Source organism: Balaenoptera ricei, chromosome X, assembly GCF_028023285.1.
Source record: "Balaenoptera ricei isolate mBalRic1 chromosome X, mBalRic1.hap2, whole genome shotgun sequence".
Taxonomy (NCBI): domain Eukaryota; kingdom Metazoa; phylum Chordata; class Mammalia; order Artiodactyla; family Balaenopteridae; genus Balaenoptera; species Balaenoptera ricei.
Window position 1 is genome coordinate 96233319 of NC_082660.1, and position 18008 is coordinate 96251326.

Here is an 18008-nt window from a genome sequence, read left to right on the forward strand (position 1 = left end):
TGGTTGTCAGGGTGCACATCATTTCATCACACCAACCTCATCTCTCTCTTGCCCACCACTATAAATGCTAGATTTTTTTCTTGAGAGGCCACTCTGCCATCTAAATGTCTTTCCACCTTAAGAGCCTATGCTCCTTACACAAATCATAAATCCCTTATAATCCCAGACCTTCAGTTTCCGTATCTGTAAAATGAGAATGGAATGAGGCTGTTATCAAACACCCACAGGTGTGAAAATTAAGAAAGGGAGAAAGAAAGAGCGTGATACTGAGAGAGAGAGAGAGATGAGACAGAGAAAGGAAAAGATGAATGGGTAGAGGAAGGAGAAACTAAGATTGAATTACCGACTCAGGGATAGCCAATAATCTTACTATGGCTAATTTTCTCTTCTTTTGAATAAAAAATCTAAATTGAACTAATATTTGTGAACTACTCATGAAATGCAGTCTTATGTGAAATCCTTAACGTTTTACTACTTTGTAAGGAGTCACCTTCTCAAAGGCATTGTTATTCCAAGAGACTCCATTTCTGTGGCCAGGGGATGAAGGTACCGCTAGTGCACAGCTTACTCGCTTTAGCTGCTTCTTCTGGTGACCATTCTCTAAAAATATAGGTCTCTACGTTTTAGACCTCTAAAAACACATAGGTCTCTATTTCCAGGTCTGATAAATTTCCCATCTGTAGTAGTCTTAAAGCTACAGGACAAAGGACTTGCGGCTGCAAATGAAATACTTTTCAGAACACACTTCCTTCTATATCATCTAGAATGCAAGTCCATTAGTAACATTAAACTGTTTTTCCAAAACTAAATTTCAACAATTTTTTCTTATTTACTTTACAAAAAAAATTTAAAACACGATAGATAGCTAGTGGGAAGCAGCTGCATAGCACAGGGAGATCAGCTCGGAGCTCTGTGACCACCTAGAGGGGTGGGATAGGGAGGATGGGAGGGAGACGCAAGAGGGAGGAGATATGGGGATATAGGTATACGTAGAGCTGATTGACTTTGTTATAAAGCAGAAACTAACACACCACTGTAAAGCAATTATACTCCAATAAAGATGTTAAAAAAATAAACCAAAAATAAATTAAGTATGTAAACAAAACAAAACAAAACATAAAGCTGTTAGTAACAGGTATATGTCAGGAATGGTTGCACTATACAATAATACCTGTATTCTCCAGAGCTGCCCTCTGCTGAGACCGTACCCACTTTGGGTCCTTCTTCTGCTTTTTCCTTTCCATCCTCTTTCTCTTCCTCAGCATTTTCATACTGATGTGCACTCTCTTCTTTAGTGTCGAATGATACGGACTTTGGCATCACAAGGTGGTGGGAAACATTTCCCGATTTAAAATCAGCAGCAGAATCTAGTTCTCTGCCCTCAGGAGGTTCTGGAGAAGAGAAATATGTCAAAACATACATACATACATACATACATACATACATACATACATAAATAAATAAATAAATAAATAAAAAGAAGAGCTGGCCATGTTCCTACTGGTTGATACAACACTTCCATGGGCCTCACACTTCTGCTGCTTGACAGTTTTCACAACATTTTTCCCCTCCTTCCAGTAGATCTCACACACTGTGCTGCTGATTATTTCTGGCCCTTTGGAGAAGGGATCGAAACCATTTGATTCTCAGAGCATTTTTGTATGTTTCTGCCAGAACGTCACTGGAAAATGTTCACCCGATTTAAAGACAAGTTCTACCGCGAAGCTCACTGATTCCTCAACCACTGAAAAGTGCCCCTGTGACCTTTCATCATTTTCTCAGGTCATCCTACTGAGAATCTTTACATTTTTAGAAGCCCGTCAACCAAAAGTGAGGCGTGCCATTTGTTCGCCCCTAGGTTGGTAGACAGCAGCATACTTTTTCTCAAGATCATAAAGGTCTTTAGAGAATTGGGCTTCTACTTGTGCATATCGTGCCTGAAGGTTTTTGAGAGCTTTGACCCGCTGCTTAACCGCCAGAGGCCAGCGCTGAGCGCGGCCTGCCTTTCAGGCCGATGCCCCAGCAGGGGCTGCAAGGGCCTGGGGACTGGGCCGCCCCTCGCCAGCCTCGGCCCCGTCGTCAGGTCCACACGCCCCAGCCTCCCAGGACTCGGAGGCATCAGCCAGGACCTCGCCCGCCCAGAACTCGGCCGCCGCCGCGGGTTCCTCTGCCTTCTGGGATGCCGCCCCCTCTGCAGGTTCCTGCGGCTCCCAGGGCGGGGTGCCCTCTGCCTGGTACTCGCCCCGCCAGACCTCACCTGCCTCTCCCAGGTCTTCCTGCTCCTGAGGAGGCGCGGCATCCTCTGCAGGGTCCGAGAGCCGTCGGGAGCGGCGCCTGACCATCACGCGGCCGGCGTGGGGCCCGACCAGGACACGGTAGTTGTAGTGGCTGTGGTGCACACGGCAATGGACCGGATCCCGGAACAGGGACTGAAACTGCGCCATGGGGGGCCCGTGGCCCGCGACCACTCCCGCGCCCTCGTGCCCATTCTCGTCCTCCTCTTGTGTCTCTTCCTCCTCCTCGACCTCTTCCTCAGTTTCGTCTCCCTCTTCTGACTGGTACTCATCCTCCTCCTGGTCCTCGATCTCTAATTCAAAAATTTCCTCCTCCTCCTCCTCCTCCTCCTCCTCCGTCTCCTCCTCCTCCTCCTCCTCCTCCACCTCCTCCACCTCCTCCTCCTCCTCCTCCTCCTCCTCAACCAGCTCTACATCCCAGTCTTCTTCCACTGCGGCCTGGGCGGCCTCCTGCCCACCATCCTCCCCGTGAAGGGCTCTGGAGAGCCCCAGGGAGGCCAGAAGGGCCGCGGCCCCCTCGGCTCCATCCATCCCTCCCGAAGGGGATGCGCGGACCCCGAGGGGACTGGGGTCGCCACCCGCCCCGCCACCAGCTCCGGCCTGGCCACCTGGGATCGGCCCTCGCTCCTCTGTGGCAGACATGGCAGGACGGACGCGCCACACACGGGATCGGGCTGCAGTGAAGATCGCGGGGAAGATGGCGGCCGCCGGGCTGAGTATCGCTGAGGGAGGGGACGCTGTTGGCAGCGGGGCCTCCGGCACGGGGTGGGGGCTGCAGAGAAGCCGGCTGCACAGGGGACAAGAGTCTGCGAAGATGCCTCTGGGGGCCCCGCCACGGGAAGGGCAGACCGCCGGCCTGTGGAGCGCCCCACCGAGACTGCGCCGAGGCCGCTGCGCACAGGGCGGGAAAGAGCCTGACTGGCTGGCGACGGGAGGCGGACCTTGGAAGGGTCAACCAAGGGCCACTTCCTCCAGCGCCGGCTCTAAGCTCATTTGCCAGCAGCCAAGGATTGACAGCACCGCCGTCCAATGAGTGACCAAGGTCTTCAGCTTCCCTGGAAGCCTTAAAGGCCCAGCTCACCCTGAGCCTCCGTGAGCCCACAGGAATCCCTTCCTTTTCATTCCACCACTGCAAGAGCAAAGCTACAGTGTCCCTATAGGGCGGCGCCCTGGGGTATGGGAACCTGCATGTGTTCCCCAATTGCCACCCTGGGGCAGCTCACGCTGACTGAGACACACTTAGTTCAAAAACGAGAGAGAGAGAAGGTGTATAGATCAAATCTCAGCAACGCTTAAAACCTCCCACAAGAGAGAGCAAGAGAATTTGGAGGTTTTAATGCGGTTAAAGCTACTTAGAAAAGGACATACAAAGTCGATATGGATGCAGTGAGAATGGAGAGTGGAGAGAAAGCAGTAAAGACAGGAGCCGGACAGTGTTTCATCAGGGCTCCCCAATTCACTTCCAGCCGCCAAGAAATGAAGACAGAGAGAGAGAGGGAAGAGAGAGACACAGAGACAGAGACAGAGACAGAGACAGAGAGAGATACTTCTTTTAAAGACTGGGCTGAAAAAAAAAAAAAAAAAAGACTGGGCTGAGCACCTGCTCTGCACTGGATTGTGTACATCCCCTGCCTCCCCAATTCATACGATGAAGCCCGTCCCCCACCCCACCCCGCCCCCAGGAGATGGTATTTGGAGACCGGGTCTTTGGTAGGTCATTCAGTTTCGGTAAGGTCAGGAGGCTGCGGTCCACACGTTGGGATCACTGCCCTTACAGGAAGAGACCATAGATGGTGCTCTCCGCCCACCACCCCAACGTGAAGCCACAGGAAGAAGGCGGCTATCTTCAAGCCAAAACGAGGGCCCTCACCAAGAACTCCACCATGCTGGCACCCTGACCTTGGGCTTCCTAGCCTCCAGAACTGTAGGAAATAAACCAATGTCTTGTTTAAGCCGCCCAGCCTATGGCATTTTATTAGGGCAGCCTGAGCAGACTAATACAGCATGGCACACGTTAACAGGACAGGCTTCCTAGAATGATTTCTCGGTCAACAGTCCGAGACTTTTTGTTGTACTCAGCCCCACTTAGCCGAGTGGTCAAGGGTAACGAATGCTTAAAACGAGGAAGAAATCGGCAACTATTTTATGCTAATCCCACTTACTATTGTCGCTGGGCACAGAAGCAAGAGTGGGTGTTAGCTGTAACTTCACGTTCAGGAGAACATAAGCTATGTCCCTTACTTCCAGTAAGCACACCGCCTTGGGATCCAGGACATCTAATTTGACAGACCCTAACGTTTCACGGATGGGAAGCACACATTCTGCACTGCGCTCCTGGGAAGGTTGGCGAGAAGAGCTGTTGTTGCCACCCTGAGTCAGTATGGACCCCTACCCCAAGTTGGGTTCAAAGGTCAATCAAGACTGGTGACACCACACACACACACACACACACACACACACACACACACACACACACACTACCGAGACGCGATGCAAAGTGTATTCCTTACATGAGGAGGCTTCTGGGGGGAGAGCAGGGTAGCCTTTTCAAGCTGCTCCAAAAAAGACTTGAGAGAGTCAGGAAAGGAAGAAATTGCTTTGGGAGTTCTACTGTGATTAGTGGATGGGGCCAGCATGACAGTTCCCTTGTGCCGGCAGTAGCTAGTGTAGTTTGACGCCCACTCCTCCTCCCCTCCACCCTACAACCGCGCCAAAGGAGAGAGTGTGGGGCATTGGGGAAGAGGGAGGCTTGACGTTTAAAAGCCCTCAGCAGTCAAACATCAAAGGACGCAGTCAGACGCTATACTACAATTCACCTCTGGCGTGTGACTGGCGACTGAAACGTGCCATTTTCGTGTAATGGAATTTGAACTTGTGGAAGTAAGCCACTCTGGAACTCTGAGTCCTGCAGCCTAAGGCCGGGTAGGGAGGCAAAAGGTCCACTGAATGCCGTTCAAGAGCCCAGCGTTGTGTATCCTGAGAAGTAAAATGCATGCCTCGGTCACCATCAATAAGGCCCGGAACTCCAAAGCCAAGAAGGAGGGTCTTGGCAAAGCCCTGCATAGTGGCTTTAGTATATATAGAGACACGTGTGACCTGGATTTATAAGTTGGGAGTCTGCGGGCCAAGAGATTCCCAGGGCTCTTTACCCCAAAGGGGACAGGACAGTTTTACACAAGGAAACGTCGTTGCTGCCATGGGCCGGACCAGACAGCCAGACCGACGACAATGGCCTGATTGTCTATGAAAATGTGCAGACGGGGCTAACTGTTGGCCAGAGCATCCAGCGCTAAGGTGACTGCCTGAAGTTCACTCACTTGTGCTGTCTTTTCGTTGAACAGTTTTATCTATGGTTATTGTATTGATTACTGACAGGGAAAGACTTTTCCTGACCTTTTCCTATTTATTTTCCACATGTCAGCCTTTTTTTGTTCCTTCACTCCTCAATTACTGTATTTTTCTGTTATTAATTTCGTTTTTCTAGTGTACAAAGTGATTCTTTATCACTCCTTTCTCTGTACCTTTTTTAGTTTTTTTATAGTGCTGGAGCTTTTTGTGGGGGCAGTGTCGGTGGTTACACTGGGAGTTACAATTAATATCTTAACTTTATAATAATCAAGTTTGTATTAATACGGAGATAGTTGCAATAGTATTCAAAAACTCTGCTTTTCCCCAGCTCTGCCACATTTCTTTATTTAATTATGGTGACACATGGCATGTTTGTATATTTGGTGCCCATTAACAGAGATTTATAGTTAATGCTTTATACATTTGTATTTTCAATCATATATGAGAACAAAAAGAGGAGATACAAACCAAAAGTACAGCAATACTGGCTTTTGCGTTTACCTGTGTAGTTACCTTGGCCTTTGTGGTTTATTTCTTCATATTGCTTCAGATAGGTGCCCAGCATTATTTCAATTCAGCCTGAAGGACTCCTTTTAGTACTTTCTGTAGGGCAAGCTTACTAGCTATGTACTCTCTCAGTTTTTGTTTGTCTTGGAATGTCTTTAACTCCCCTTCGTTTTCCCCACATATAGAATTCTTGGTTGAAAGGGTATTTTTGTTCATTTGTTCTACGCTTTTAGTATGTCATTCCAATGCCAGCTGTCCTCTATGGTTTCTGTAGAGAAATGGGCACAAATCTTACTGAGGATTACTTGTAGGTGAGGAGTTGTTTCTATTGCTGTTTTCAAGGTTCACTCTTTGTCTTTGACTTTTGATAATTTGAGCATGGTGTGCCTAGGTGGGGATCTCTGATTTTATCCTGCTTGGAGTTTGTGGAACTTCTTGGGTGTGTAGAGTCATGTCTTTCCTCCGAGTTTGGAGGTTTTCAGGCATCATTTCTTCAATGATTTCCTGCCCCTTTCTCTCTCTCCTCTGCCTCTGCAAGTGTCATTATGTGTACATTGATAAGCTTGCTGATGCACATAAGTCTCATAGGCTTTGCTCATTATTCTTCATTCTTTGCTTTTCTGCTCCTCTTTTCCTTTCCAGAGACTGGATAGTTCAACTAACCTTTTAAAACTCGCTGATTCTTTTTCTCCTGGTCAAATTTGCTGTTGGACATCTTTTATTAATTTTTCATTTCACTTACTGTGCTTTGCAGCTGAAGAACTTTTATTTTGTCCCTATTTATAATATCTGTCTCTTTGTGATACATCTTTCTCATTGTTTCCTAGTTCTTTGATCATTGTTTCCTTTCGCTCATTGAGTTTATTGAAGACAGTTGACTTAAAATGTATTCTTCTAGTAACCCAAATCCTGTGCTTTACCTCTGACAGTTTAGAGTAATTAATTTTTTCCATGTGAACAGGACACACATTCCTCCCATCCCCTCCAACTTTATGGAAGTATAATTTACAAATAAAATTTCTATATTCACGGTGAACAGTGTGATGCTTGATGTATGTATACATTGTTAAATGATTACCACAGTGAAACTGATTAATACATCTATCACCTCACATAGCTAAAGGTTTTTTGGGGGTGGTGTGTGGGATAAAACTAAGATCTACTGTCTCAGCAAGTCTCCAGCATACCACACAACATCTTAAATTATATCAGCATGCTGTACATTAGATCCCTAGAATGTATTTATCTTATAACTGATCATTTGTACCCTTTGATGAACCACCCCCCAAATAACAAACCTAAACCTGGAGGCATCATGCTTCCTGATTTCATTATTTTACAAAGGTATAGTAATCAAAACAGCATGGTACTGGCATAAGAACAGATATAGACATAGACCAATGGAACAAAATATAGAGCCCAGAAATCAACCCACACATATATGCTCAACTATTTGACAAGAACACACAGCGAGGACAGGAGAGTCTCTTCAATAAATGGTGCTGGGAAAACTGGATATCCACATGCAAAGATACTATATTGGACCCTTATCTTACACCATACCCCAAAATGAACTCCAAATGGATTAAAGACTTAAACGTAAGGCCTGAATCTGTAAAACTCCTAGAGGAAAACACAGGGGTAAGCTCCTTGACATAGGTTATGGCAATGATTTTTTTTTGAACTGCCACCAAAACAAAGGCAACAAAAACAAAATAAACAAGTGGACTACATCAAACTAAAAAGCTTCTGCACAGCAAAGGAAACAATCGACAAAATGAAAAGGCAACTGACCTATGAAGCAGAAGAAAACATTTGCAAATCATGTTATCTGTTGAGGGGATAATATGCAAAATATATAAGGAATTCAATCAACTCAACATCAAAAAAAAAAACAAAAAAACAAACACAAAACCAACAAATAATTAATAAAAGGGTACACAGTCTGAATATACATTTTTCCAAAGAAGACATACAACTGGCCAATAGGTATAGGAAAATGTGTTCAACATCACTAACCCTGAGGGAAATGCAAATCAAACTGTAATTAAGACATCACACCTATTAGGATGGCTATTTTCAAAAGGACAAGAGATAGCAAGTGTTGGCAAGAGTGTGGTAAAAAGGGAACCCTCGTGCCCTGTTGGTGGGAAAGTAAAATGGTGCGGCCACTATGGACAACGGTATGGAGGTTCCTCAAAAGATTGAAAATAGAACTAGCAGATCAGCCAGCAATCCCACTCCTGAAAACAGATCCAAAGGAGGTGATTTCTGCTCTGCTCTCTTATGCTCATTGCAGCATTATTCACAATAGCCAAGGAATGGAGACAACCTAAGTGTTTTGGGCAGATGAAAGGATCAAGAACATATCATATATATATAAAAGACATATAAATGAATTCTTCTTAAGAATTCATCTGAGGGCTTCCCTGATGGCGCAGTGGTTAAGAATCCACCTGCCAACGCAGGGGACACGGGTTCGAGCCCTGGTCTGGGAAGATCCAGAACAACTAAGCCCGTGCGCCACAACTACTGAGCCTGTGCTCTAGAGCCCGTGAGCCACAACAAGTATCATATGATATCACTTACATGTGGAATCTAATACAAAATGATACAAATGAACTTATTGATATTTACAAAACAGAAACAGACTCACAGACATAGAAAACAAACTTATGTTTACCAAAGGGGAAAGGGGGTGGGGAAGGGATAAATTAGGAGTTTGTGATTAGCAGATATAAACTACTATATATAAAATATATAGGGCTTCCCTGGTGGCGCAGTGGTTGAGAATCTGCCTGCCAATGCAGGGGACACGGGTTCAAGCCCTGGTCTGGGAAGATCCCACGTGCCGCGGAGCAAGCCTGTGCGCCACAACTACTGAGCCTGAGTTCTAGAGCCCGCAAACCACAACTACTGAGCCCGTGGGCCACAACTACTGAAGCCCGCGCACCTAGAGCCCATGCCCCACAACAAGAGACGCCACCACGGTGAGAAGCCCGTGTACCTCAACGAAGAGGAGCCCCCATTCGCCGCAACTAGAGAAAGCCCGCGTGCAGCAACGAAGACCCAACACAGCCAAAAGTAAAAAAAAAAAAAAAAAAATGTTATGGACTGAATTCTGTTCCCCCCAAATTGGTATGTTGAAGCCCTAACCCCCAATGTGACTATATTTGGAGATATGGCCTTCAAGGTTAAACGAGGTCATAAGCTTGGAGCTCTAATCCAATAGGGGGGGTATCCTTATAAGAAAAGGAACAGATGCCACAGAGCTCTCTGTCTCCCCACACTGAACAAAGAAAAGGCCATGTGAGGACACAGTGAGAAGACAGATGTCTGCCAAGGACAAAGGTCTTACCAGGTATAAATTCTTTTAGCAAATTCTAGATTTCCAACTGGATTAAATTGTGCACCTTTGTATCGATTTAATTGTTGCCTCCCTCTGTATTGAAGTTTTCTAATTTCATTCTCTCTGATTCTTTTTGCTTGCTCGTTTGTCACTGGATGTACTTTGTGTGTGTGTGTGTGAGGGGGTGTCCTCTCTAATCTGCTCATATTTATAGATTTCTTCCTTCAGACAGCATCAAATCAGTTTCATTAGGGTTAGGGGCCTCCCCTATGGCAATGGTTGCTTAATAAGTTTTAAGGACTCTGGCTTAAGTTGGGTTTAATTTCATCACCGTGTCACAAAAGTGCCATGGTTGCTCTTCCCTATCATTAGGATGATCAGGATTTTCACTGCAACACAGGCATAGGCAACAGAGTGGCACAGCAGAAGATTGCTGGGCCCCCAAGCCAGAGGTGGGTGGACTGAAAACATCTTCTGCTAGGGTGCTGCCACTGGCGCTGCATGGAATTATTATTATTTTGTCTTTTCTCTCTGTACAAATTCCCTCAGAATATTTTAGATTTCTAGCAGTGCAAATTTACAGCTGTGGGTTTTATCTCCATCTAATCATGAGTGGTCCAGACCTTCTGGGTGGTTATGGGGACAGGGTCGGAGGCCCAGTGACCCACCTCTTGGGCAGCCCAGGAGAGGAGGACATCGCAGGCCATGCAGGACACATGGGGGTTGCATTCTGGAACAGCGTGAACCAGAAGGGTCTGGGGGAAGCGGGCTTTGCAGTATCACGAGGGTGAGGTACCCCCTGGTTCCTAAGCAAGGATGTGATTGGCTTGCTTGAATCGTTCTGCTGGCTGACAAGGAAACACTATTCAGGGATAATAAGCAGGAATGCATCTGGTGCATTTAATAAGAAGCGTTGTTGCTAGAGGACCCTATCTGGCGGAGCAGAGTGGGGAGCGGAATCTGGGATTAGGCCGGTCGAGGCCCTCCCAGTTTTACCAGCCGTCAGCTCAGCACAGAATACTGCCTTTAGCCCTCACCGCACCATCACCCCCTCCCCGCGCACTCACACACAGGGGCCAGTATACCTGGCTGAGGAGAACTCAGTCCCTGGAGATGGAGGGGTGGACCCTGGGGCGGTAGTTCCCCGAACCCCGCCACTTCAGCGCTATTAGGCACCACAGCAACAGAGGGGCTGAAGCAAGGGGGCTCCATCGCAGCTGGTCGTCCCCATCCCCACCACCAACTCCTCTAGGGACTGGCCAGCAGGCAGCGCGCGTGGGCAGCGGTTCAAAAGCGCAGGCCCACATCGGCTCCAGCCGTCTCCTTCTAAGAGGTCGCCCACTCACCCACCGCCCTCCCAGCTCATGGCAGCCTGCCGACCCCGCTTACCAATCGAAGAAGTCCAGAACGACGTCAGGAACATCAGACGAGGAGAGGTTAGAAATCAAAGCGGAATTTCCAGCTGGGTTTCGGGTCGTCGCCCTCCAAGGGCCGGGTCCTGATGAGCAGCAGGAGCACAGCGGCCCGCCGCATGTCGGGACGCCAGAGCTCCGACCGTCGGAGAACCCTGGAGACCGCTGCGGACCGGGAGGAAGAGAGACCAGGTGGGGGGGGGGGGAGCGGGATAACCAAGAGGAGCGGGGCGCGGACCTCGTGCTTCGGCCAAGAGCCACCTGTAAGGTGAGAACATCGAGGCCAAGGGGAGTGGGGAGGGTGGGGGTCGACCAGCGGCCCTGAGCCAGGGAGCGGCAAGAAGAGCAGCAGCCCAGCAGCTTCACTCCACGCAGCAACCGGACCACGCACCCAGCCGCTGCCCAGAGCGCGGGGTCTGAAGCACGTCCGGCTGCCGCTGGGCGGGCCCCAAGCCCGGCGCACAACTGGCTCCGCCCACCCCGACGGCAAGCGAGCTTAGCCAATCCGGCAGGCGCCGGGACCCATTGAACGAGATGCGCGGTCCCGCCTCCTACCGCAGCCTGTGCGCCGCCCAGCCCTCTGCTCCTTCTGGCGTCCGCAGTCATTCCTTGGTCAGCCCCAGCTCCAGCTCCCTGGCAGCTGGAGAGCTGGGCCTGGGGTCGGCGGCGTGGGGCACCCCGCCCTGCGCCTCCCCTCTGCAAAAACGCAAAATGTGCTTTTCACTTGAAACAGCGTATGCCCAAGAGTTTGCTTTTTGTGGTGAAAGGAGTAATTTGACCGCCCGGGCTGAATCTGCAGTTTGAAAGATCTGGACACCTCTGAGGAATCAGGACATAGTTGACTGGTGGTCATTCCCAGACCCTCGGGCCTCCAGTCAACCAGAGCGCCTGTCCTCTGGAAGGGATAGAGGAGGTTCAACCTGTGCATGTCGTGGCCCGGCTCTGGCCCGTCATCAGGACAGAAATTGGGCTCCAGGAGCCCCCCTCCCATAGCTAAGGGATGCACAGTTGAAGTGAGGGTTCTTGGCTGACAGCATTGAAGGGGAAAAGAAGGCAACGGTCAGTGTATCGGATCTTCAAGGCAGTGAGCCCCTGGAGAGCAGGCCACTGTAATGCTCCAGCATTCTGGCCCCAGCATGTGGGGGAAAAAAGCCTTACATTTTTGCTAGAGGCCTTCTCTTCTTTCCGCTACCCTGAACATTGCCACATAGAATAGAAATATCTCAGAGAAAGAGGAAATGCTTCCACTCATTCACTACCCTTCGTCCTTCCCATCTTGGTACCTTGATGAAGCAAGGTCAGAAAGAGGCTTCTTCAGAGCACATAAGCCAGATGGGCAAGGAACAGATAAACCTCAGTCATATTCACCAGCGCTGGACCTCGTGAGGCATGCCATTTAAGAGTGTTGAAATCAAAATGGATTTCAGGTTCACTCTTGGTCAACTAGAATATTCAAACAAACATTCTCCCCCTTCCCCTTTCCTTCAGTATTTGGTGAGAAGAGCTGGGACTGCTTGTGCCCAGCATATTGCAAAGCTTTAGTTGCATGGAACTTCCTGGGGTGGCTGAGTGTTTTGTACAGCTAAAAACTGAACTCTTTACCCCACCTCGACCCCTTCTCAAGCACCCCACTTTTTCTTTTCAACCATTTTAGAATCACACGTTTTTTAAATGTTTCTCTTAATTTCCTCCCTTCTCTTCACCAGCAGAGCATCTTCACACCTTCGTTTCCCCTCTCCTTTCCCCCTCTTTTTCCTTCTATTGCAGTAAGTGCTTTCTTCTCACTTACGGGGCGGATCCACATAGAACTAAGCCACATACTTACGTATGTGGGATCCCTCTATAACTAACCATCACAACAGCAGTGGGTCAGCTGAGCCCAGCCCTACTGCTCTTAATCCTGCACCCCTTGTCTCTGGTCACTCAGGCATCCTCGTAGAGACAATACTTGCTTGTCAAAAATGAAAAGGTCATTTCCGATCATTTTGTCCAAGCATCTGCAGTGTATATGGGCGGGGAGGGGTGGGGACACACTTTGGTTTACTCTTTACCCTAAACTACTCTACCTCTCACTTCTAAAATGAAAATATCCCAGTCTTGGACCGCAAGCGCCTAGCCATGCTGCTCTCTCATTCTTCTACTCTCTCTACACGTGTTCTTTTATCTCACTGAGCCCTCCTATTCCTTGGCCTCTCTGGTTTTTGCCCATCTGCACTCTCCCTCTTCTATCTCTCCCTCGTGTCACCATTGATTTGGTTTCGGGTTTCTTTTTTTTTTTTTTTTCCTGGCCGTGCCGCGCAGCTTGCTGGGATCGTAGTTCCCAGAACAGGGATCGAACCCGGGCCACGGGCCACTGTCGAGTCCTAACCACTGGACCACCAGGGAATTCCCTGGGGTTTCTCCTCTTTTCCTTCTTTTCCTGATCACACTCAGGCATACTAAGTTGTCAATACATCTACCACCGCTTATTCTTCTACGCTTACAACACCTTCCGTATCTCCACATCCAGTTATCACCCATAGCCAATCAACTGTTGCCTTTCAGTTCTACACACTTCTTCATGTGCTTTCAATACCCCTACCTTAGTCTAGAACTTCAGCATCTCTCACATAAATCACTCCTATAATGAGCACTCCATTCTTCCTCCTCGCTGACCTTTCTTCACATTGCTTTCAGAGTGACATTTCTAAAACACAAATTACATCCCAGATTAGACCCCCATGATGGCTTCTTGTAGCCTTAATAATGAAGTCTCCACTCCTGTCTCTGGGGAAACGCAGATGGCCAATGGGCACATGCACACATGTTCAACATCACTAATCGTCGGGGAAATGCAAATCAAAACCACGATGAGACATCACCTCACAAAAGGACACACGTAACAAATTTTGGAGAGGACGTGGAGAAAAGGGAACCATCCTACACTGTTGGTGGGACTGTAAATTGGTGCAGCCACTGTGGAAAACAGTATGGATATTTCTCAGAAAACTAAAAATAGATCTACCATACGACCCAGCAATTCCACTCCTGAGCATATATCTGTAAAAAAGAAAAACACGAATTCAAAAAGATGCATGCACCCCAATGTTCATAGCATGGTCATTTATAATTGCCAGCGTATGGAAGCAATCTGTGTCCGTCAACAGATGAATGGACAAAGAAGATGTGGTGTATATATACAAACGAATACTAATCAGCCATAAAAAAAGAACTTTGCCATCGGCAGCAACATGGATGGACTTGCAGGGTATTATGTTAAGGGAAACAAGTGAGACAGAGAAAGACAAATACTCAGTAAATTTAAAAGATTTAATAACTGGCTGAATTAATGGACCTAGAAATGAATGTAGAACTGACTTAAGAAAGGGTAAGTGTTCAACAACACACATGCTGCAGAGAGCAGAGAAAGGGCACGGCTTATTTGAATACCACCTAATAAGTTGGTATTACTAGGTCTACAGAGCTAGTGGGCCCTTTTGTGTGCGTCTTACATGCCAAGTTTATTGTGTATGCAGTAGAGTCATCAAAATTTTCTGACAGGAATTTGGCATGGCCAGAGTTGGGTTTTAGGAAGGTTAACTTAGCAAGTATATGAAGCATGTATCTGTGGGGAAAGACATGGAGGTAGGAGAAGGTTAGGAGACTAGGGCAAAGTTCAGGCAAGAAGTAATGAAGGTAATGATACTAAGAGTTGGCAAGAATGTGGAGCCAATAGAAATCTCATCCTCTGCTGTTGGGAGTATGAACTAGTACAACTGTTTTGAAAGATAATTGGTGTTACCAGTAAGGTTGAACTTGGGCAGACCCTACGACCCAGAAATTTCATGCCTAGGCCTATACTCTAGATCAGGGTTACTCAGCTGTTGACATTTTGGAAAGACAATTCTGGGTTGTAGAGGACTGTCCTGTGCATTGTAGGATGTTTAGCAGTATCCTTGGCCTCCACCCACTAGATGCCAGTAGCACACCCTCAGTTATGACAACCAAAATGTTTCCAGACGTTATCAAATGTCACCCTGGTTGGGGCGGAGGGGGCAGTGCGTAAAATTGCCCTCAACTGAGAAACTACAGAAACTCTTGCATGTGGGCATAGGGGGATATGAGTGAGAAAATTCGTCGCAAGATAATTTGCAAAAGCATAAAACTGGAAACAACCCACATGTCCATCAACAGGAAATAGACACCCTGTGGAATTTTCATACGATGGATAACTATACGGCAATGAAAACTGATTACTACAGTTGCACACATCAACATGGATAAATCTCACAAACACAAAATTGGGGGGGGGGGGGGCGGGGAGAAAGAGTAAGGCAAGTAATACATCGAGTATAATTACACTCACATAAAATCCAAAATGGACAAGAAATAACATTATTTAAAGGAACATTCCTCTGCCGTGAATGTATAAATAAGTGAATTATTAACAAAGTTCAGGATCGTGGTTACCTCAGGGGAGGAATGAGGGGATGACGCAGGAAGGGCACAGGTGGGCTTCCAAGGCATTAGCCGTGTTCTAGTTCTCAAGCTTGGTGGTGGGTACACAGGTTTTTATATTATTATGATATACCTTACATATATGCTGTATTATCTTCTGTATACATGAACCAGTTCATAATTTGTCAGGAAGTGATGCGGTCTAAAATAACGCAGGAAAATGGAGAGAAAGGCAGCAGAGTAAATAACTAATTGGATGAGACAGAGAGACAGAGAGAGAGAGAGAGAGGGAAGAGCCAACTTTTAGGTGCCTCTTAGAATCGTTTTAAACTCATTTTCTTCATAGATTTGGTGATGATATCAATTCCTTATCTGTAAACACACACAATTCATTGCTCAGACTTCTAAGAAATGTACATTTTGTGCCTCAAAACAGATCCTACTATATGATGTGATTCACAGGACTTGATAATACCACATTTCCCAGAACACCATTGTCTGAGAATCCTGCCCTGTTAGACTTGTAAACGTGTACTCGTTTGTATTCCTTGGAGTTATGAGCATCTGAAAATAGGTGGTTTAGAGTAAAAGTGATTCTTCATCATTAACTTTAGTGTCATTAGAATATCCCTAACTGGTACAGAAAACTGTTTCCAACTCCGGCACCCACCCTACCCCTCTGTTTTTCTCCCAATGGTCACCTCTCAGGTAGTGGAATAAAAGGAGATTTTTTCGATCAGATCCTTTCAGAAGATGGAGCCATAAGCAAGGAAAATATCAGAACATCCTAACCTTTCCTGGACGAGGCAGAGAGGGACAAGACAGGTCTTTTCCTACAAGGAGCACAAAGTTTTCAAGGTTGAGGGACTCACTGAGAACATATTTTATACGTGTGGACACAGAAAAACCCACAAACACCCAGAGAAACAGGAAATGCAGGATTCGTCCCTGACCTGATTTAAGGACCGTCTCTCAGAGACTCAGAGAAGCCTGATACGTTAGAGCTACAGCAGACCCTCAGAGCAGCAAGCCTGAGCTTCCTCCCTCAACATGAGAGGCTTCAGGTGCATACATGTGGGTAACGTAGCCCACGTGTCCTGTTCCCTGTATACACAGCCAGCACCTCGTAGATACCTCTCAGTCCTGAGAGTATAACACTGACAGTGCCACTCAGCTCTCAGAAGCACAGACTCAGTGAAGAGGAACACACATGCCTCTTGGGGCTTGGGACATGGGGCCACCTGGGGAGTAAATTCAGGGCCCTAGGGAACTGGAGCTCGGTAAGGGGCAGGGACACGGACTCCCAGCATGCACCAAAAAAGGCGTATCTCAAAAAGAGGTGTGCAGGCGTTTGTCTAAAGTGAACCTCCCGGGACTTCCCTGGCGGCCCAGTGCTTAAGACTCTGCGCTCCCAATGCAGGGGGCACGGGTTCGAACCCTGGTCGGGGATCTGATATCCTGCATGCCACACGACGTGGCCAAAAAATAATTATAAAATAAATAAATAAATAAATAAATAAAGTGAACCTCCGAAAATTCTTAAGCCCAGGTAAAGGCCTTTAATATTAACTATAGTTAATACATTAACTGTATTAACACAGAAATACACACATACACACCCTGCTGGCGAGGCATGAACCATACAGAAGCAAACCAATTTGAGGCCTTTCGAGGGACCCTACATGGATAAATTTCTACTTGGACTGTTCCTTCGTTAAACAATGGTGACAAAAGGCCTTGTGCCGCTTTCTGTTGTTGTTCTAGCCATAAGGAATACCCTGTGTTACTACAGGATAATGCATTTTTAAATGTCAACCCCAGTGACAGGGGAAAGGGTTGCGGATACCTTACACTAACTTCACTTTAACAGACCTTTATCAAGCATCTACGAAGAAGGAAACACAGTGCTTTAGGAGAGAGAAATAAATAAAAGCCTTTAAGTTCCAAACAATTCAGAAGCTCACACGTTAGGCAGCTGGGGAGACACACACGTAAATAAATAATGTTAATCTACCCTAGGATACGTGAGGCACTAGCATAGAAAATAGAAAAAGGTATTGATGCTAACTAGCAAGCTCTCAAGCAGCCTTAACTAAAGATAGAAATAAGGCCTTCTACCCTCAGACCCCTGGTTCTCCCCTTCTATGGTCCTCTGCTCTGCTCAAGTACCACTTCACCTTTTTCCCTTAAAGAAGTTCCAGATATTAGGCCCATTTCCTCCTTTAATTTTCTTTAAATTAGGACATATTTCAGACCTCGACAAAGGTACAGAGAACGCTACACCCATGCAACCATCAGCCGTCTTAAGAAACGTAAGCTTACAAATGAAACTGAAACCCAGTGTACCTCTCCCCAATTGAATTCTCCCTCTCTTTCCATACATTTAACCACTGTCTTAAATAAGTTTATTGTTCTCATACACACCTTTCTGCATACTACATATGTATGCATTACTCCTATGTATGCCTTTTACTACAAATACATGTATCTATAATCAGTCTAATCACTTTTGCATGTCTTTAAACTTCATACGTGCATGGTATCATAATGCTTTTATCCTTTTGGAACTAGGTTTCTCCTTCATCTTTTTCTCCCTTCCACTACTGAATCCTTGCCCCTTGTTATAAGCTGAACTGTGTCCCCGCAAAAGATATGTTGAAG

General features: G+C 46.9%; 1 protein-coding gene across 1 annotated transcript; it reads right to left on the bottom strand.

Moving 5' to 3' along the window:
• Positions 1–1106: 1106 nt before the first annotated feature.
• On the bottom strand, positions 1107–11516 carry LOC132357160 (uncharacterized). The gene is made up of 4 exons (XM_059910451.1): positions 10888–11516; positions 2903–3081; positions 2258–2587; positions 1107–1391 (listed from the first exon to the last, which is right to left on the bottom strand). The coding sequence occupies exons 1-4, from the start codon at positions 11514–11516 to the stop codon at positions 1126–1128; spliced, it is 1404 nt and encodes a 467-aa protein (XP_059766434.1). The 3' UTR covers positions 1107–1125.
• Positions 11517–18008: the final 6492 nt, after the last annotated feature.